We start from the raw sequence: 22,493 nt of genomic DNA on the forward strand, positions 1-22,493 counted from the left end.
TAGATCATTTCTATTTTGATCACTCGGAAGTGATAGACATGGCCTTTTTTAATTGGTATAATAACACATTTAATTTTCAATACTTACACATTCTATCGATTTGATCCTCAAACACATCTAATTAAATAAAGATTATACTTGAACATATAATTTCAACTAAAAACTTCTAACATGAATCTTAATACTTTTGACTACAATTTCAAGCGTCAATCCACGGATCTTGTGTATACTTTGACGTCTGGTTTTGCTATAATTCTTAGATTATGATAACTTTGTTTCTAATGTTCCAAGTTGTTTGAATGGCTCTAACTGAATTTCAATAAAAAAATAATTTAAAAGATATAAATCAAAATAGCTTGAATTATCAGCCACTGCTATGAGTTGATTATGATGACAATTTAACTATATAAGTTTTGTTTGGTTCAAATTATAGATGTTTTATAAACATTGACTGAGTTGCAAGTTATGTTGTTCTAAGTTGAAACATAATATAAATACACATGTAAAATATAAAAAATAATAATTTAAAATCAATATAAAGTCATCCTACATTAATGCATTTCCTACCAGTAAGTGTTGAATACAGTAAGAAAAAACACATTGCACTCCAAAAAAAAAGGGCGAATTCAAACTTTGAAGATGATATTATTGAGAGAAACAGCCATAAACTCCGAACAATACCAAAAAAATAATTCTTCCTAACCTTTAATAGAAAGTTATGAAGCATAACAACCAAATAACTGAATACTATCAAATCTGCAAAAAAAAATGGGGTTCTAGAATCTTCAAAAAAAAAAATCTAGAAAACCTAATAGCCTTGAACATTGTCACCAACTCAGTTTCAAGAAAAGTATAATTCATTGCTACAGCTACTCTATAATTCAAGGTTCAAACTCAAAAACTCAAGTACAATTACAATTACCATGTCCTTGTCAAGATCAGTAAAGTCTTACCACCTATTATTTGGTGGTTTAACTTTATAAATACGAACTATCCAGTTAGACGTCGTAAATGCCTCTTCCAAGTGTTCTAGTTTAATGTCTTTATTCCCGATTTCAACACCTCGAGCTCGATCATAGCTGCCGTATCAAGAAGCAATTGTGGGTATTTTTTTTTTAGCAGTGTAACTATAATAGACATGTATTGTGTGGTAAAGTATCATGGGCAATTTAATCCATATAGATTAAATTAAGAAGTAAATTGGTCCTTTCTATTAAAAATTCCATCTATTTATTCTGTTAAAACTAACGTGGCTGACAGAATAACCAGTGACATATGACGTGCCATGTGCACCTTATATTGACATACAAGGTCCAATTTTTAACAGCAAAAATGGATGGAATTTTTAACAAAAAGGCCTATTTGCTCTTTATCTAATGTATAGGGACTAATTTTCTCATTTCTTGAGTAGAGCGGTAAAATGCAATCTAACTGACCTACATGTTACTTTTACCTATATTGTGTGCATATTCGATATTTTAGTACAAGCAAGTTGAAAATGCCAACTTACCCAGGAGGTTTGCCATATTCTGTCATCATCTCTCCGAACCGATAGTACGATAGCTTGTACCTAATCACATAAATACGTATATGCATGAAGAATTTAGAACACAGAGGCACTGGAGAGTGCTAAAGTATGAATATAAACCAACTGAGAACTTACATGAGGCAGTTCAACATCTTAGGAGCTGCACCTTTGTCAATGCGATATTCGCCATTAACGAGGTAATCAGGTTCCTTGATTACAGGGAATACTCCACCTCCAATTCTCACCATCCACAAAAATCTATTTCACAATAAAATGTAATTTGAATACAATTGCATAAGTATAAATTATAAACTTAAATGCAAATATTGTCTAGACAAATGACCATTGACAATGATTTTCAAATTCTAGATGGTGGCATGTATAGTTAATAACAAATATGGCTTCCTATTCTTTTTTCAGCTTTCTCAGCTCATGTTGGGCAGATTTTTATACAATCTCTTATGTTAGGCACACCAGACATCTACAATACCCGGACCTGGGGATGAGTGCCAAATACAGATACATGTCTAACATGAGCATGCTCAACTATCCAAATATGAATAGTGCGAATGTTAAAGCAAAAAATCAAGAACAATGAACCATTCAATGCATCCTTCACAAGGCCTAATGTTTTGCACATAGACAAAAATAATGAATGGAATAGGAGAAAATGATTTCCAATCTTACTTGTTAATATCATCAGATGAATAACCAGTAACACCTCCGAAGACAACTAAAACATAATCCACATCAAGTGATCTTATTATCTCATATGCCTCGTCTTCATAAGATGACATTGCACGCCCCACAGTAGCAATATGTGTATTATTCCAAGTGTTGTTATCAACAATAACAGTTCTGTTTCCCATGGCAGTGATTTGATACCCATAATCCCACCAAGACATCACCTTAGCATCCAGAGGAGTATTTTGCCGAAGCCAAAAGTATGCCTCACGATAATCATCAAAGATAACTCTATTCCCATGAGCACCTCTTGCAGCCAGCACAATTGAAGGAGATGAATAAGCCTCTGAAGTGACCCATGTACAGTGGGTAGCATACCTACTGAGCAAGTAAAAAGCACCAAAGAGCAATGCCATAGCTCCATTTTTCTGGAAAGGCTGGGATTGATCGAGTGAAGCCTATTTGGAAAATAAACAAGATTGGTTATTTATAGGGTACATTCGCAAACAAACCAAAAGAACCTAGAAACATAAACTCCATGCATTTTCTCAAAATTCGTCTAGCGGTCCAAAAAACCATTAGGACATGTATATATAAAACTGAATATGATGAATCAGAAGCCACAAGGCATTAATACAAAAACTGGAATTCAATGTTTTAGAAGCTTTTTCAAGAGACTAAGAAAACAAATGACAGTCAATGGCCATTAATTTGGGGCAAAAGCTGATGCTTGATTTAAGAAACAATTACCTGGTTATTAAAAATAAAGCATTACTTGCTAAATGGAGTTGGAAGTTTGCTGTTGATCAGAAGGATTCTTTATGGAAAAGAGTCATTATGACAAAGTATGGTTCAGAAATGGCTTCCAGAGGAAACACTCAGATCAACTTAGTTGACACTAAGTACTTCATTTTACTTCCTAATCTAGAGTGAGAATGATTCATAAGACAGAATATATAAGATATGGAAGAAACAGATAACTAACTTTTGATGCAAGAGCAGAGGCATCTGTTATCCATGTTTCTCAACCATATGATCATGAACTTAGGAATCCAAATAATACTAGTTAGCTCGTAAGCTTATTGGAGAGAATATTACTTTAAAAGCAATAAATAAAGAACTCAAGTTCTCTACAAAATTGATCCACAAAACAATATAAATAAGTTCAATCCAGCTTCCCTGTTTTAATTATATATATGTAAAGAAAAGCAAGTTCAAAACTAAAGAAACCTTTAAATAAGCTACCAACTGTGACGTACTCAATCACCAAAATATGAAAGTTAACTAAAATAGAAGGAAATAGTTGTCAGAATTTATATTCCATTAGTCACCTTACAACAAAATCCAGAGAAAAGTAAACCGATGGATCAATTATAAATATCTAGAATGTCCTTAATTAGTGCCATTAATGAAACTCTTTCCATAATCTTTTATGGCACAAAATCTAAGTGATTTTGATTTACATAACTTCTACCCTATAACACTGAAAGTGTAATGTCACACTGGGACTGGAAAGGAGAAGCAAGAAATAGAAAAGTGCAGGAGGATTTGGCAAAGGACCTTCTTCTATTTTGGAGCTTTGAGCAAAATAGATATTTCCAAAATAACTTGGTAAAAGATAAAAAAACGTTAAATAAAAAATAGGAATCAGAACTAATAGAAGCTACTTTGGGCCTTTGGCCGGATTGTCTGTAAGCTGTGATTTCAAAATCACAATAAAAATGCAGTAATTGATGGAAAGAGCTCCCACAAACAGCTTAGTGGGATTATTAGGCCTTACATCAGTAACAACAAGCTTCCTAATCAAGTTCTCTCATTTCACACGTAACATTAGAAAATGATAGAAACTCTCTAAGAAAAGTTCATTAAATGAACACAGTAACTAAATGATGCTACTGAATATGCCAGAAAAAGGCAGAATAACTAGCTATTCAACAATAAATGTCTAAAATAAGTCATTATCATCAATGCATTACAAAGCCATTCTGTAAACAGAGTAATAACAATAATAATAATAAATGAAACAAGCAATGGACCCTTACTAGTTAGCAAAGAAAGTGCATGAAAACAAATTCTTATTACTACAAATGTCAGTGTTCTGGTTTTTTGTTTCTTAGACAAAGGACCACAAGCATTGTTATTTCAGTAGCATAAACTCAAATCTAAGGGAACAGCAGGCATATTCATGTCAAACAACTGAGGGAGAGATATCATAACAGTAAAGCCAAAGCGTTACTAATTTATGTGCATTACAAGAGACAAACAAGCAAAATATCAGAGGAAGGGAAGAGAAATAGAGAGACGATGGCAGGGGAGGATAACCTTAGAAGAGGCCTTTGCACTGCTAGTTCCTTTAGTGGAACCAATCTGGGCAACCTTGGTCTTTGACCTCAACAGAACAGTCAAATTCTTCACAGTGGCAGAAACAGCAATAGCACTAATAAGGCAAACTGCAGGCGTAGCAACAAGAATCAACCGAACCATGACGCCGGCAAAATACATGCTTGTGAGACCATACATGACAATAAATATAGTGGCATCTGACAACCGTTTGAAGCAGAAGTAAAGACCAGCTGGGAAAAGAAAAAGCAGGATATGGAAATCAAACATGAAAGATGACCATGCTGTTGGCTGATGCTCAGAGACAGATGCAATAATGGGGATGTGATCCTTCGCATAGGTTGGATCCAACAAAGAGTAAAACCTTCCTGTCCATGGTGAAATATAGCCTGATGCCATGCCTACTCCCAAAGCAATACCTCCCACAGCTACAGCACAGGTCACAGTGATCCTCAAAAACTCTTGAAACAAATTCGTGTCACTAAGCATGTGCTTCACCCAATCCAAAAAGTAGAAAACCTGCACAAGTAGTCCAAATGAACTAAATGCATGCTTTTATTTCCAGCTTACCACTAAAACAGATAAACTCACTAAACAAATTTCTGCAAACTAACTTCATATTACTAAAGACAAGTTTCCCCCCATTTTCAAACACTAATTGCTTAAAGTCTTAAACTACTATAATACTACCACAAGTACATTTGAAGAGACTAAAAAGAAATGAAGCTTTGATATAATGTGCAAAACCTGCATCAAGAAGAAGACACCCATGGCAGCCATATGTTCACCAGATTGTACATGTTGAAACCCAACAAATCGAATCTGCATTGCCAGCAACATTCCCAAAATATACAGACAATTATAAGCAACATATAGCCTCATGGAATACCTCCCAGTTATCAAAAGCACCAATACATAGAGTGGGATTAAGTTAATAATAAAAACATATCCTCCCCAAGCTGAAACCATGTAAAAATAACCAAAAGCAGAAGCTAAACCCCAAGCCAAAGAACCCGTATTAACCGCCTTCACGAACAAATAAAACGTGAAAAGCAAAGCAAAAATGGCAACTCCTTCATTATCATAAGAACCGGCTACGGACCTAGATATGTAACCAGGACAAACAGCAATCAAAATCGCAGCAACAAGCCCAGCCCCAGAATCCCAAATTTCTTTCCCAAAGAAATAAGCAACAAGGGTCGTATTTGAAGCGAAAAACGGAGCTGTTAAAACACAGACTTCACGTATATGGACTGCGAAACGAAGGAAATGAAGGAGGCGATAAATGAGGGCGGCGGTGACCATGAGACCAGGGTAAAGAGTACCACCCACGATTCGGCCTAAAGGGTACCAGCTTTCATAGTCGAACCAGTTCCAGAAATCGTAGAAACCATGCTGGGTAACGTAAAGGGTAGTACGGTAGTTGAAGTAAGGGTCGAATTCATGGATCATGGATTCATAACGGAGGACAGAGAAGAGACGGGTAATGAAGGCTAAGATGTAAACAAGACAGAGGATTAAGACTCGGATAAGGAGTTCTTGTTGCTTTGTTTTGAGTTTGAAAGGTTTGAGGATATCTGATGTGTAAGAGTTCGACATTGTTGGGTTGCTGCAGATTTTGGGTTTTGGATTTTTTTAGAAGATCATGTCATGAAAATGGGGAAAATGTGGTGAAGATTCAGCAAATGGAAGGGAGTGTTTTGAGATACACTGTACTTTGTAGTTGACGTCGTTCTTACCGAGCTTGTCTAAAAGTCAAAGCCCTTTTTGGGTAATTAATAAAAGGGTAAATTTCAGCTAAGATAACTAAACTATTAGTAAATTTACGTTTTGGTGAGTTAACTACCGATTGTTTATGGTCGTGATCAGTGGATTCCATCGAGTAGGGTTGGGTTAAGTGTAACGTTGGTACCGCTGTTTTTCATTCCAATGTTGCTTCATCGTTCGCCCATAACGGAAGCTTCATTCACGGTTTCTCGAGTTTGCTTCCTAGTATTTTGAAGCCTCGTATGGCTGAGCTTACAGCTATTTGTGAACTACTCTCTTGGCTTGAGCTGATGCATTATGACGGTGTAGTAAATTAAATCTGACTGTCAAGCTGTTATCATGGCTCTTATTTCGTCAAAGCTACATCGTTCTGAATTTGGTGTCATCCTTTAGGAATGTGCTTCACTGAGTTCGTCTTTTCAGCATTTGTCCTTTCGGTGGATACGGCTAACAGTTGATACTGCGGCTCATAAACTTGCTCAAGTGACCTTATTCTATACATTTCGTCAAATGAGAAGACTCCCCACTTTTTCCAGTGCTTTTTAGATTTGGACCGTTCATGTTCAATACCAATACCAATACCAATACCAATCACATTAAGGGCATAAGATTGGATGCATGGGGTAAATTTTTTAGTTTGAGATTCATATTCGGTTAATGTTATGGTTTGCTTTTGTTTTTGCATGTTATTAATGAATTTTACTTTTGAAAAAAATTTAATTTTTGTAACTTTATAATATTTTCATAATTTTTTTATTTTTAATATATTTTAAATTTTAAAAATCATAAATATCACCTACCACAACTGAGATGTGAAATATGATGAAAATGACAAAAAAAATTTGTTAAGGTTAATGATCTAAAAACTACTTGAATACATTTTTACATATCCAACAACCAATTGAGTTTAAAAAAAATTGGGGACTTAATTGATTTCTCGAGAGTTGAAATCCTTAAACCCTTAAATCTTTCTTTCCTAACTAAAATCATAATTTTCTTTCTATAACATATGGAAAAAAATGGTTACTTATAATTTGGTTGTTGAATTATAATCATTTTTCCAGTTTGTTATTTTTATTTTTATTTTAGTACTTGAATAATTATTTTCATCTTCATTTACCCTTAAAAGTAGAAAGATGTTGTGAGAATGTAACACATGGCCCACTCTTATTGGACACTAAAAATTTTAAGGATAAATTGAAATGAAAATGGTAGTTAAAATATCAATGTGCCTACAAACAAAATATAGTAATAAAAAAACCTTAAAAACTTATCTTTTTTTCTCCAAACCCTTTGTTTCTTATCTTTTTCTCCCTCCCATCAACCTTTCTTTCTTTCTTTCTTCTTTTCATTCATTTAACACTATAGAAAGCGAATAGCTCTTTTTCAGCTTCTTAATTTATTTATATTTTGAGAGCATTTCAGAATAATAAATAATTTCACAAATCGATTTAAACCTATGTAAGCTTAGGCTGGTCTTATATGTTCTTTTGTTTGTTTTTCCACTGTTTAGTAAGTCTTCAATTATAAAAGCTTTTATTTGCTCATATAACATAATTTTTAGTCTTATTTTAAGGACGATTTTATTATTGTCCTCTCTAATTTGGTAAATGCTCGATTTTTTTGTCAATTTTTGCTCGCCACTTTAGACCATACAATGCTGATTTTCTTATCGTATTAAGTACTTACAATTACTCCAGATATATCATGCTTAAGTTGTAACAAAACTAACTGTCTACATGTCATAATGTTCTATAAAAACCCTTATTATGTTGCTAGAACTAATATTTCACCATTTACAACGAACATTTTTTTCTTGAATTATATAGTTTCATTCATTGAATGAATTAATAAATTTATCTTTCAAAAAATATCAAAATAAAAAACATATATATCAAAAAACAAATATAATTCAAAAATTGTATCGTGAAAATATATATACACTATTTTAAAAAGAAAATTACAAATTTACATTTAGAAATAATAGGGTTTTATTTTAGTATTATAATTTTATTATTTCTCAAAATACGGATATTTATTATTAATTTTCATAATCCTTTTAACTTCTTACAATACATAAATAAATGTTTTCTTTTAATAATCTCATCATAGATTCTAATCGTTACCTTCTAAACTCAATAAATAGGAGGATAATGCACTTTAGCACACTCGAATCCATGTCCTCCTACATTGACAACAATATCTATGCCAATCGAGTTAAGACTCAATTGACGTATTTTATGAAGCAAAAAAGATGATTGATTTATAAAAAGGTGTTCAATAAAAAACACATGAATCAAGGGTTAAAGGAGGACAATCCAAATGAGTAACACAAACACTAAAAAGGTGGGGGCATTCAAAATCTGGTCTACAAAGGCAGCTAATGATGATATGATTGATTTTGAAAATATATAACAACAAATTTTGTGTTTGGAGAAACTGCTCGTAATCTAGTACTCCTTTTACAACAGGCAATACAAGAAAGACTAAACACCTACCCTACACATATACATGATGGGAATGTTACCAGGTGACGGGAGAGTTTCACTCTCTTGGTCGAGCAAGCCAGAGGGAACTAAGAGCTCGTAATCTGGAGAAGTAATCATGTATCGCAAGAAGTGCACGAGCAGACTGGCGAGTTGTCAATATCCGGTGCATTTGTTGTAGGGTTTGCTGCCGTAGATTGTCCGCCTGATAATACTAACGAATTAGTAAACAATGACCCAAAAACGAAAGAAGACGCAATATAAGGGCTCAAAAAACTTCCCCTCCACATTAAAGTAATACCAACAGATCAGAGTCTCGGTTTAAACTACACCTATAATCACCCAACAATTGATGAGTTTCTTTTCTATCACTCGATTATGAAAAGTTACAAAATAATCATCTAACTACTCGATTTTTTTCCTTTTTGGTCACCATTCATTAAATAACTAACAAAAAGATGATGATGCAACTTTTAAAATTGACATAATAGCAATTTTTAACCCTCAATATTCATACATTATGTCAATTTGGTCTTGATTCTAAAAAATTTAACCCTCAACATTTACACACCGTGTAATTTGGTCTTTTTTACAATTTTGCTTTTCTTTGTGACATTTCACTTAAAAAGCTAAATTTGATAAAGAAAATATACCAAAAATGAAAGCATGTGAGAATCCAAGATAATAATTTTCATATTTTATTATTCTTATAAAACTAACCTCCAATGTCACAAAGAAAAGCAAAACTGTAAAAAAGACCAAATTAAAAAAATATGAAAATGTTAAGGGTTAATTTTTTTAAAATCGAGACTAAATTAACACAATGTATGAATGTTGAGTATTAAAGTTGGGTAACTATTTTGTAACTTTTCATTGTTAGGTGACCAAAACAGAAATTTATTAATAGTTGAGTGACTACTAATATAGTTTACCCTCATATTATCTACAGAAAACTTCCAAGTAACTCGAGAAAATCTTCAAAGTTTCATGTTCTCATTTCAAACTAATTACCGAGATCATTGTTACCGGTTCAATGCATTCTCCAAAAAGTTTCAAATAATGGGCAAAAAGGGATGGAAGAGAAAAGAAAAGGCATTACCTGACAAATAAAACCCTCAAGAGTTCCTAGCTTTCCCATGGCCATGGCCATTTGACCCATATAGTTTGCTACATTCCCAGTTGAGCTGGAAGAGCCTAAGGATCCAGTGGACAATGTCTCGGCCAGAGACTGCTGCAATGCTTCCATACCTTGTGATAATGCATCTTCAGCCTGCTGGGAGGATTGTTGCAAGTTGCTAACTCCCACCAACTGTTGCTCTGTCAAAGGCTCCAATTGGTTTACAAGAAGCTACAGGCATAAACATTCAATTCTAAGATGACAAATTATAAAGAAAACAAAATATTTAAGTAATACGAGGTTGGGAAGATATCGAGTTACTGACACTATAAAAAAGTACCTGAATCAGAATTATGCATAACACGTGAGCATGGCAGTCATACGGGGCAAGAAAAGATCCGAGGAACATGTGCCTAAAAAATTCATATGGCCTTACCTTTAGAAGCTCAGATGACCGAAAACCACCAAGCCACAAGAAACACCTCTCGGCAGGTGTCTTCCACATGCCTGATAACAAATGGAAAACATCTGCCTTAGCTACGTTGCTCTTCAGCCTAAAAATTTCATCATAGTGAGCCATAACACCATCAACAATAATACGAAGTTCTGCATCGCCTGCATGAGAATTTACTGCCATTCTCAACTCATTAATTTGTCGATTGTGCTCTTCAAGCCACCTTCCATATTCTACATCAAATGTCATGGCACCTACAAAGAAAAGAATTGACCGAAACAAATAGTGAAACTGATAAATAAATAACCTCCACCATCACACTCCAAGCATTTGACAATTTGGTAAAAAGACCTTTCCAGTCCCCTCAAATTTTGAAATTGAATCAGAGCAATTTACTCCCTGTCAGTTTTGAAAGTAAGCAACTAAGGGCAATTATCACGACACTAATTTCTTACATCAATTATACATAATTTTGATTGGTATAATAACAAATTTAGCCCTCAATGTTTACATTTTGTCAATTTGGCCTTAGATCTAAAAAAAAATCAACAAATTTAACCTCAAGTTTTACACATTTACACAAATGTTGCAGGTTAAATTTGTTAAATGAAGACCAAATTAATAGAATGGATAAACTTTGAGGGCTAAATTTGTTATTATATCAAACAAAATTATGTACAATTGACCAAAAACATTAACGTTATGATCAATTGTCCTTATTTGCACACTTTCAAAATTGAAAGGACTAAATTGCTGTAATTTTTTTGAGATGGACCAATTTGCTCAATATCGAAATTGAGAGGCACTGGAGATGCCTTTTTACCAAACAATTTCATGATACGCAAAATGGTGCCAGTTGCGTGCGATGTAACAAAATGGGGGACAACATGCAGCCTCCCTACATAGCATAGTAGGGGTGTATATCTATATATTCCCGGACAAAGCCTTGCGCACTGGCCTGCCCGTTTTTACTAGCACTTATCTAGTCATGCATTAATGGAACCCATGTCTAGTATATGGTATTTTTATTCTGAAACGAATAAATTCAATTTTATGCAATCTACAAAGAACTTATTTTGACCGTAAACGTAAGTGCTCAAGAGAAGGTAGGGGAAGCACCAATTGCATACAACATGATGGAAATAAATAATATTACCATTTCCACCCAATGAATGACTTTGATCTCCCGAGCTTGATATGAAGATACCCTGCAGGGAAAGGCAGCATCATAAGTAATACATGCATGAATAAATAACTGAGTACACAGTGCATGCGATGAAGGACCAAGCTAACCTGCTGTCGTGCCCGCTGGAGCTCCTGCTCAAGTTGTGTCAACTTCAAACGACTGCTCTCCAGCTGTTGCACATATGCCTACAAATGGAGAAAAAGGATAATATGCCTCAATATAGGAAATTAAATCTACAAAATCCCCAAAATACCATAGAAGACTCGTGTCATCTACCATGCATTAACTTTAAAGGGAAAAGACATACTTTCTTCCTCAACCGGCTTTTTCTTGCAGCCTCGCGATTTTGAGCAAGTCTGCGAAGAATCTGTAGAATATTATCAACCAAAAATCACCAATATGACCAAGCTATTATCCATGCTAATAATGAAGTGTCTAACCTTTTGATCCAAATTACTCTTTGATCGGTCACTTGAATCGGAAGCTGCAACAGCAGCATTCACTTTTTCACTATCAAACTGCACAAAAGCAATAAAATCTGAGACCAGCAAGAACAGCAACGATTACAACATACAAAACTTGTCCCACTACATGATCTTGGATAGATGGATCAAATAACAATGTGCTCTACTTGGGACTGAATTTAAAATAAGATCAATAAAAGCTATACCCTCAGATTTTTTTCATCTGTTTCTGCATCTGTTGAGATGTCAGTCCTCGGACTAGCATCAGCCATATCGGATTCCCCCCAGTTTTCTGTAGACCCCTAGATATGGAGACTGGACCTGTCTGTTGACCTCTTTCCAAGTGCAATCCCTGAGATTCGACTCGGAGGGCAGGTGGATTTATAGTAAATGAATTTGGAGTCTGTTTCAGGCGATAAAGAGAGTAAAATAAATAACCGAGCATACATGATACAACAAATAGATTACTTGCTCATTAACTTATAAGAGAAACAAAATCCACCTTATCCAAAGTGCCAATACAGCTGCGATCGGTAAGAAATGGTTGGCCACTTGCTTTTGCAGAATTAAACGCACTGTCTGCATTGCCACATGTAAAGCCGAGATAAAGGTTTGCCATCCACACTCTCAATTCTAAAAGCTGTGAAATTGTAAACTGAAAAGAATAAAGAGGGAATTTACAGAAGGTTATAAAGCAGTGACTAATTCCCTCACCGTGGATGCTCTCAGAAGACGGAAACAGCTGGCCTCGAATGTGCTCTATTCCCATGAGCAGGGATCGAACCCCTAACCAAGTGGTGAAGGGAAGAGGTTAGCAACCACCACACTACACTTTGCAATTGACTCAGGTGTAACTGTTAGATACACGTATGTATCTAAACGGGTATGTTCAATCAATTATAAGTTTTTCCGTGTATTTGGAGGAACCTTGGAGGGTCATATCCTCGTACACATCAAACATAGAAGAATAACATACAACTCAACATCAAACATAGGAAAAGGGAAAACAGAAAATGTAGACATTTCCAAATACAACCTCAGTCTCACATTTCTACGAAGAAGCAAATCAAGATTTACAAAGGTAGACAGCAAAGAATACAAACACCATGGTGCCATGGAACAAGCAAAACTCCTAAATACCATAAAGCACTAGCCAACAATTTAGAAGACTATACTAAAATAAAAAAAGAAAAGAACTTCTTGAAGAGTATTTGAAGATAATTTCAAACTTTTTTGAGGACTCATAACCCTGTTTAACACCAATACCATGTAACAATGCCACTAACAAGAGTGCTCTTTGGGCAAGTATTTCTAGGCCTCTTCACTCTCTATGAGCTCAAAAGTAAATGTATCAAAGAACACAGCTTTTCCAAAGCCAAAACCAAAACCAAATGGACTAAATTTGCAGCAACCTAAAATTGCATAAAAAATCAAAAAACCAAATTAGAGAAACCCTTAAAAAATCCAAATTGACCGCCAAAACAAAATCATACCCAGAAACCAAAATCAATTAAAAAAAAATCAAAATGCATAAAAAGTTTCAACTTTTCCAAAGTAAAAGAGTAAAAATTAGTAAACTTTCATGATTGTAATCCAAAATGATAACTTTAAAACAGAAAAGTTTAAGGACGAGAAAACTCACCCGGTGAAAATTTGAGGATGGTGATGAGGACGAATATGAAAATTGAAGACTTTGAAATTGAAGGTATTAATATTAGTAATTACTTTGGATAATGATATTCCAATCTCTAGACGTCCACTGAGAAATAGTTCCACTTCCCGAGAGCTAATGGTCCTTTAATTTTGCCTTTTCGATTAAGGAGTACTATTTCTAGTGGGTCACATTGACTTTACTGTTTTGGCTTTTTGTGTATTTTTTTTTCTTCTGTTTTCACTGTAAATAGTGCAGAGATACGGACAGAGTAAAGAATACAGCTATGCTTTGCTACACTGTTTCTGCAAGAAAATTAGCTTTGGATTTCTGTCTCCGGTTTGCATATGATGATATTAGTTTTTTAGGTTAAAATGTGCCGTTAGTCCCTATACTTTGAGAAAATTTTAGATTTAGTCCTTATAATTAAGCTTACTATTTTTCTATTTAAAAATCATAATCCAATCACTAAGATCGTAAGTATTTTCTGTTAAAATTTTTCAATTTAAAATTTTAATTAAATTATCATCATATGGCGTAATATATAATTGATAGAAAATAAACATATTAAAGTTAATTTTTAAATCAAACCTCAAATTCTACACATATATAAGGACTAACAACATATTTTAAGCTAATTTTTATTATCATATGCCTAGTTTTTATATATTTATGTTGAGTGGAACAACCATGATTCACACAGTGTTGAAATTTTAAGTTGTTAATTGTTTGTACAGTCAACTTAGAATAAAAGTGCATGAGGATCACTATTGCTTAAAATTGTGAAAACTGTGTAAATAAAAATAATGTAAAATGTAAGTTTGTTTATATAGTTCGATTTTTTATGTTCGTATCTATTTTTTTGATACAATACTTAAAATTAATAGGAGGATAATAAGCTTCTATACACTCGAACCTATGTCTTCCTTCATTAACACTAATGTTCGTACTAATTGAACTAAAACTCAATTAAAATAATGTTTTAATATATATATCATATTTTATATTTTTATATAAAATATTTTATAATATTTTATAAGAATAAATATTAAAACTACATACAAACTCTTATTAAACTCTTACCAAAAGACCTTTATGCTAGCAAATGTGTAAAGTCAGTGTCATTTTGGAATGGTACGATGGAAACTGCAGATAAGAAGATGGTTAAATTTTGTGAATATTTCTCGTATTTTTATGAAAATTATGAATTTAGTATTTATATTTTAATTTGATTAATTTTAAATTTTTATTTTTCAAATCTATTGATTTTAGTTTTTATATTTGTCTAATTTTGAAATTTTAGTTCTAACTCAAACATAATGGTTAAATCTATTTGGTTAAATTCAATAATTAGTCATATACTATACGCACAATTATAAATTTAGTCAATATTCTCTAATTAGATCATTCTAAATCTCTATATTTTTCAAATTTTGAAATTTAAGCCCGATGCAAGCGAAAGTTATTATCTATCAACAGGATTTTAGTGAACAATATGTTATATATATGATAATATGTTTTAACATTAAATTTTAAAATAATAAAACTTAATGAATTTAACTGTTATCGTTTGATGAGGACTGAAATTTTAAATTTTAAAAAATATAAGGATTAAAAATACCAAATTAAAGTATAAGGATTAAATCCATAACATTAGTAAAGTACAGGGGCTAATAGCAGAGTTTAACCAAGAAAACAAAATACAGTACCTCAATTGTCGCATTCTCTCTCGAAGGTCTCTCTCGAAGGTCTCTCCAGAACATTTCAGTCAACATGAAAATAAAATATACCAGGACGACGTCGTTGCATGTGTCAGCATGATGTAATTCTTACGACTATTCTACGAGTCGATCCCTAATTCAAATTTTAATTGTCAGGTTTTTTTTTTCAACACGTGGAAAACTATTAAGTCTTTTTGACTTTTTGAGAAAAAAAAATGATATTTAATGCTTTGCTGTTTGGTCTTTTTCTTCTGATTTTTTTATACGAGTGTAATATCTTGATTTTTTATATAATGTTTAAAATTATTTGTAATCCCTTCTTAATCTTTAAAGAAGAAGATAATATGTTTCAGTGTATTTGATTAAATTAAAATTTAATTGACTTTTCTTGATTGTTGTTCTGTTAAATTTGTAAATAGATTTGATAATTGCATATTTTATGCAATAATTTTTACGGGGTTGAAGAGATGTTTAGATGTCTAAAGTAGTGAAAGAGAAGGTAGACTTAAGGGTCATACCTCTTACGAATTTCGTTTATTGTTCTCTTTGTCGCTATTAGTTAGGATGTCTGTATCCTTCACCCAATAGGACTAGTTATATATATAGCTTTTTTGTTGGCTGTGCCATCAACTACCATCGTTGAGGTTGCACGTTGTCTATGCATTTATAGCAATTTGTTTGCTATCTTAGGCAAGGGGTCTGAGTTCTTAACAAGTATAACAATATGTCTCCTCTTACTCTTAGTTCAAAGGCAGGTTGCAAAATTACTTGGCGAAGACCTGACTACTCGCATATTTTCTAACATCTTCAACCTTGTATTAAGTATAAAGTGGCCATTAGTTGGTTGTTTTACTAGAAATTATTCTTGGGTAATTTTCCGATAATATGGCTAAGGTAAAGTAACGAGTTCTCTCAACTTATTTTCTTTTAATTTCTATTAACTTGGTTGTCACTTAAGAATTACGTATGAGCATAAATTAAAGAATTAATTTAGTTTCATTGGTATTATATGATTTATGAAAAATAAACATGGTCACGAGTCGTTCATTTTTGTGATAAATGACTTGATTACTATTTGATAATAATTGATTTTTCATGAAAGAAGATGTAATGGTTACCATGAGATAAAATAGGATCATATTGGGAGAACGGATATTATCCCAAAGAGATTAAGGATATCCTATTAAGGTAACACATTTATGACAATGTCATTGGAAGAGGACTAATCAACTTGTTTTCGTAATGGTATGTTGTTGGGGAGAGTTCAGTCACGATACTATAGTGAAATGACTTCATGACTAGATGAGTTTATAATTAATAGGCAAAAAGCTAGAACTTAATTATAAATCATTTGAGCCTCAATTGCATATGGCCAATTGGTCCATTAGCAAGCTTGTTAAAGCCAAAAATAAATTGCATGTTAAATCAAATGAAAATGGTGAAATAGGAAACATTTGGAAATGATTAAGGTTTTCTCTAAAATGAAAATGAAAATGGGAAAATGAAATTATTTGGAAATGAATGTAGTTTCACTTGATTCGACTCAACTCAAATTTTATTTCAGCAGACTCGATTTGAATTTTTTTTTAAATTAAGTTAGTATGATAAAATAGGACTCGTCAACTCGATTAAATGGAAATTTTTTTACTTGATTCGATCAGACGTTAACCCTTATATCAAAGTATGAGTTATATATACATAGTTAGTCGCTTAAGATTGAGGTGAGCTACACTATGAATATCACAAGTGAATTAATCCATAAACAGATTCAAGAAAAAATTCAACTTGAGTCATGTCCGATATATTGTCAATCCAAACAATCACACCCATGTTTCTATCTTTTCAATAGTCAATCGCTCTAATACTCAAGATAAGGTATTTCCTCAATTAGACTCGATAAACAACATAATAGCCCTTGAATCAATTGTTCATTTGATTCCTCAAACTATGGATCATTTAAATTACCTACTAATATAAGTTGTTTTCTTGCATCATGATTAATACATGTGATAGAATTTAATATTAGTTAAACCTTAGATAATCAATGAGTCAATGTTTGCTTATTTATTTTACTTTTTGTGCCAAATTTATTAACCAATTTGATTGAAAAATTACAAACATAAGAACAAGATAACTATACCAAAGGTACAAAATCTCAACAAAATCCTCCACATTTTGGCTCAATAACAAAATCAAGCAAAGGAACCAAATGTGTATATCATTAGACTTTGCTGAAAATTCATCATTGAGTTGATTACACTACTAAAAGTAATGCACATTTGCACGTACATCTATTCATGTTGTTAGTATGGGGTAATCTAGTGCAAACAAACATGAACCAAGACCTCATATTGAGAAGCAAAAATCATGAGTTAAAATACAAGTATCCCTTACTCTTGCTAAATTTCCAAGCAACCCAACCCCATGTCTGTAACATTCCGAAATAGGGCCTAAACGGAACAGTGGTTGCGAAACCAAAATTCAGGGTAAAAAAAAAATATATATATATATATATATATTATTATTATTTTGAGGTTCATAGTATGATTAGATGATTGTGTGAAAATTTCGTGATAAAATTCTATGCATAAAGTGCTTAAATTGAGGTTAGGGACTAAATCGAATAATTTGCAAAACTTGCATTCTAGAAGTTTTAGTATGAAATTATTTTGGAATATTAATTAGGAGATCTTAAATGGTAATTTGACCAATTTTAAGTTCATGGACAAAATTAGGACATGGAAGGAATTTTTGAAAGTTTAGTAAGGAGGGCATTTTGGTCATTTGGTTATTAACATTAATAAAAGGTAAAAAGATGATAAAATTGTATCATCTTCTTCAAGTTACCAGCAGAACCTTACCTCTCTCCATATCTGGGGTTTCTTCAACTTTCAAGCTTCATAGTAAGTGATTCCAATCCCCGTTTTTAATGATCTTTACGTTTTTTAAGTCCCGGTAGCTCGATAAAGCTTATGCTAGCAATAATTTAAGTTAGGAATCAAATTTGAAAAAATACCCATAGGTGAAATTTGTGTATTTTGATGTTTTATGATGGAATATGAGGTTTTAAATTATGTTAGACAACTTGTGCTACTTGGTTTTAAGTGAAAACGAGTAAAAGGCTTAATCGGTAAAAATACCTAATAGTCATAAGTACATGTTAGTGTGTGAATTTGATGTTGCCATAGAAGGAAAAATGATCAGCATGTCATAAAACATAAGAAAATAGGATGAAGTTTAATTTACGAGCCTTGGGGCAAAAGTGCAAATATGTGAAAGTTTAGGGGCAAAATGTAATTTTGCCAAAGTTTGAGTAAAGGGTTGTTTTGATAAATGTTGATATTAAATAAGCTAAATTTGCTATTATAGATCAAGAAGAGCGAAATTGAGAGTAGATCGGGAAAAGAAAAAGTAAAGGACTAAATTGTAAAGTTTAGTCACATTTTGTATCGAGGTAAGTTTACAGTAAATAAATGCAATATTATTTTATTTTACATTATTATTGTCAATTTCAGCATTTATATATTTATGTTATGAAAATATTTAAAGTCGAATTTAAGGTGAAGTGACAGAGGAAAAGTGTTAGAAAGCCGGTTGAACCCTAAGAATGTTAGGATATTAGGGTTGATGAGATGAACGAAATGAGCCATGTAAGTCCATATTAGAAATATGGCTTTGGAGACAGGATTGAGCCATGTAAGTCCATATTATATATGGCATTGGAGACAGGAATAATTCATGTAAGTCCATGTCAAAGACATGGCATTGGCGAGATATTGATAGACAGAGCGACCCTAGTATCCTTAGTATTCCGAGTGGTTCAACGGGTCAGGATCTGAGTTAAATTACAGTGAATTAACAGCAAAGGAAAAGTAGATTATACTTATGAAAAGGAAAAGTCGGTAAGAAAGAAGGTAAGGAATAAAGAAGAAGATAGAAATTGAGAAGTAAAGAAATTTATGATGTTAGATGATATTATGCATAATTATCCATTATGTTGAATGTTGTGATTTATTTGCTTGTAAGCTTACTAAGCCTAGTGCTTAATCTCTTTATTTTCTTCTTCTTCTAGTACTTATCTAGCCACTCGGGGATCGAAGGAAACGTCGGAGGCCGATCACACTATCAAAGAAATAACTCGGTATAATTAGACGTTTTGTTTTGTGTATGGCATGTATAGAAACTTAGCCACTTTTGGTATAATATGAACAATGAATGATATGTAAATACTTGCTAGTGATTAGCTAATAAAAATGGCCGATGATATGCATGTTTATTAATATGTATGATTGAATGGTGATTATCACATGAAAATTATGAAAAATGTGAAAGTAACCTAAAAACAGATTCAAGTAACAGCAATGACGTAACTTTGAAAAATCACTAAAATTTCATAAACATAGTTTGAAGATGAATAATATATGAAATTAAATCTTATTATGTCTATTTTCTTATGGAATAAGAAAAATAGGTAAAGGTATTATATTTCATGATATATCTGAGTTTTAGTGAAACAGGTCGAGCGATTTCTGAACCCCTATTTCAACTTTGGAAATTCACCATAAATTGTACAAAACTAATTAGAAGGTATACTTTATATGGTTATAATCCTTGTTGAGTCTAGTTTTAAGAGAAACAAACGGCTTAGTGATATGAATTTTTTACAGGAAGAAACATGGTTCGTAGTAACAAGAGGTTAGTGCAGATCGAGTTTTGAAACAGGGAAACTTTAACTAATAAACTGTACTAATTGGCCAAGTCAAAAATCTATGAAAAAATTAGTAGATAGATATATGAGTCTAGTTTTAGGAAAAATTTACGGATCTTAATTTCGAGTTCGGAACTCAAGATATGAATTTTAGGCGACTCACGACGCAGAATGGCAATACATTCGAAATGCTTAAATAAACAATTTAAACCTATTTAAGGGATAGAATAAGTTTAGCAATGCCTCGTGCTCGATTCTCGCAACAGTCTCGGGTAAGGAGTGTTACATTTATTGGTATCGAGCAGGTTTAGTCGGTTCTCGGAGCAGTTAGTGTGAGAAAAGTCTAGCTATACATGCCATACTTGTATTTTGATAGTGTGACGACTCGACGATTTTTAAATATTTTGTTTTATTGTAATGGATCCCGAGTGAGCTGGTGATGATGATGTAGAAAGTAATGCGCTTTGCTCCCTGAAGGGTAGCACCATCGAGAATAGGCGATGAATGATTAATCGGGGAGGAGTGACTCGAGAAGTTCTCTTCCAAGCTTTGAATGATTTGTTTGCCGAGTTCGTTCGCATCACGAATCCGCAGTTAGACCTCCACCCCTCATGATTCTCAGGCTACCCATGTAGCTCAAGCTCCCCCAATCACAGGTACAGTGATAAGAGAAAAACCACCAGTTGATAGAATCAGGAAACAAGGGGCAGAAGAGTTCCGAGCAACAAAAGATGATGATGCAGAAAGAGCAGAATTTTGGTTGGAAAATACTATCAGAGTCTTTGATGAATTATCTTGTATACCCGAGGAATGTATGAAATGTGTAGTATCACTTCTTAGAGACTCAACCTACTACTGGTGGAAGACACTTGTATCAGTTGTACCAAAGGAGAGGTCACTTGGGATTTCTTTCGGGAGGAATTTCGTAAAAGTACATCATCGAGGTTTATTGACCAGAAGAGAAAGGAAATTCCTGGAATTGAAACAAGGTAATATGATGGATCGATGAGATTGTGCATAAATTATCGGCAACTTAACAAGGTAACAATAAAGAAGAAGTATCCATTGCCTAGAATTGATGATCTGTTTGATCAATTGAAGGAGCTCTTGTGTTTTTCAAGATAGATTTGAGATCCGGTACTATCGATTCATGAGTTAAAGAGTCGATGTCCCAAGATCGCTTCCGGACTAGGTATGGTCATTATGAGTTCCTTGTGATGCCATTTGGCTTGACTAATGCTCCTGCCATTTTTATGGACTTAATGAACCGAATTTTTAGACCATACTTAGATAAGTTTGTAGTTGTGTTCATTGATGATATTTTGATTTATTCTCATGATGAGACTAAGCATGCAGAGCATTTGAGAACAGTTTTACAAATTCTGAGAGATAATCAGTTGTATGCCAAGTTCAGCAAAAGTGAGTTCTGGTTACGAGAAGTTGGTTTTCTTGGACATATTGTCTCAGGTGAAGGTATTAAGGTTGATACGTGTAAGATTTCAACCATTGTTGATTGGAAGCCTCCTAGAAATGTATCAGAAGTTAGAAGTTTTCTTGGTCTTGCCGGATATTATAGACGATTTGTGGAGGGATTTTCTATGATAGCTACCCTGTTGACGAGACTGCTACGGAAGGATGTTAAGTTTGAATGGACTGAGAAGTGCCAACAAAGTTTTGACAAGTTAAAGGCATTGTTGACGGAAGCTCCTATCTTAGTACAGCCGGAACCGGGTAAAGAATTTGTAATTTACAGTGATGCATCCTTGAATGGGCTCGGTTGTGTACTCATGCAGGAAGGAAAGGTAATTGCTTATGCCTCTAGACAATTGAAGCCACATAAGAAAAATTATCCGACATATGATTTAGAGCTAGCTGCTATTGTATTTGCATTAAAGATTTGGAGACATTATTTGTATGGTGAAAGGTGCCGGATATTTACCGATCATAAAAGCTTGAAATACTTGATGACTCAAAAAGATTTGATTTTGAGGCAAAGAAGATGGTTGGAATTGCTTAAAGATTATGAGTTAGTGATTGATTATCACCCAGGTAAGGCAAATGTAGTTGCTGACGCTTTAAGCAGGAAACTTTTATTTACATTGCGAGCTTTGAATACCAATTTAGCCATGTCAGATGATGGTTCTATTTTAGCTGAATTTAGAGCTAAACCGGTATTTCTTGAAGAGATTTGTGAAGCTCAGAAAGATGATAATGAGTTACAAGCTAAAAGAGTTCAATATGAGTCAGGCATAGAATCAGATTTCTGGATTGGTTCTGATGGTTGTTTGATGTTTAGAGACAGAATTTGTGTACCAAAGAATGATGAGCTTATTCGGAAGATTTTACAGGAAGCACATAGCAGTTCTTTATCTATTCATCCAGGCAGT

At 33.3% G+C, this 22,493-nt stretch overlaps 2 protein-coding genes and 1 long non-coding RNA gene across 5 annotated transcripts; 1 reads left to right on the forward strand and 2 right to left on the reverse strand.

The window, feature by feature from the left end:
• Positions 1 to 625: 625 nt before the first annotated feature.
• On the reverse strand, positions 626 to 6,756 carry LOC108461484 (dolichyl-diphosphooligosaccharide--protein glycosyltransferase subunit STT3B). The gene is made up of 6 exons (XM_017761336.2): positions 5,300 to 6,756; positions 4,535 to 5,071; positions 2,216 to 2,670; positions 1,664 to 1,786; positions 1,511 to 1,570; positions 626 to 1,079 (listed from the first exon to the last, which is right to left on the reverse strand). Exons 1-6 carry the CDS (start codon positions 6,149 to 6,151, stop codon positions 950 to 952), a joined length of 2,157 nt encoding a protein of 718 aa, XP_017616825.1. The 5' UTR covers positions 6,152 to 6,756; the 3' UTR covers positions 626 to 949.
• A 1,799-nt stretch (positions 6,757 to 8,555) lies between these two features.
• LOC108461175 (transcription factor TGA2-like) lies at positions 8,556 to 12,605 on the reverse strand. Of its 3 annotated transcripts, none has more exons than XM_053024215.1 (9): positions 12,529 to 12,605; positions 12,233 to 12,429; positions 12,003 to 12,080; positions 11,870 to 11,918; positions 11,670 to 11,747; positions 11,533 to 11,584; positions 10,263 to 10,630; positions 9,905 to 10,153; positions 8,556 to 9,010 (listed from the first exon to the last, which is right to left on the reverse strand). In XM_053024215.1, exons 3-9 carry the CDS (start codon positions 12,059 to 12,061, stop codon positions 8,864 to 8,866), a joined length of 1,002 nt encoding a protein of 333 aa, XP_052880175.1. In that variant the 5' UTR covers positions 12,062 to 12,080; positions 12,233 to 12,429; positions 12,529 to 12,605; the 3' UTR covers positions 8,556 to 8,863. The 3 variants fall into 3 exon arrangements, with proteins under 3 accessions (XP_052880175.1, XP_052880174.1, XP_052880173.1); XM_053024214.1 differs by having other exon boundaries at positions 10,359 to 10,630; positions 11,870 to 11,929; XM_053024213.1 differs by having other exon boundaries at positions 11,870 to 11,929.
• A 6,192-nt stretch (positions 12,606 to 18,797) lies between these two features.
• LOC128286574 (uncharacterized) lies at positions 18,798 to 19,678 on the forward strand. The gene is made up of 2 exons (XR_008277187.1): positions 18,798 to 18,852; positions 19,471 to 19,678. It is a non-coding gene; the product is annotated as an uncharacterized LOC128286574 (long non-coding RNA).
• The last annotated feature ends 2,815 nt before the right edge of the window (positions 19,679 to 22,493 follow it).

Source organism: Gossypium arboreum, chromosome 13 (assembly GCF_025698485.1).
Source record: "Gossypium arboreum isolate Shixiya-1 chromosome 13, ASM2569848v2, whole genome shotgun sequence".
Lineage (NCBI taxonomy): Eukaryota > Viridiplantae > Streptophyta > Magnoliopsida > Malvales > Malvaceae > Gossypium > Gossypium arboreum.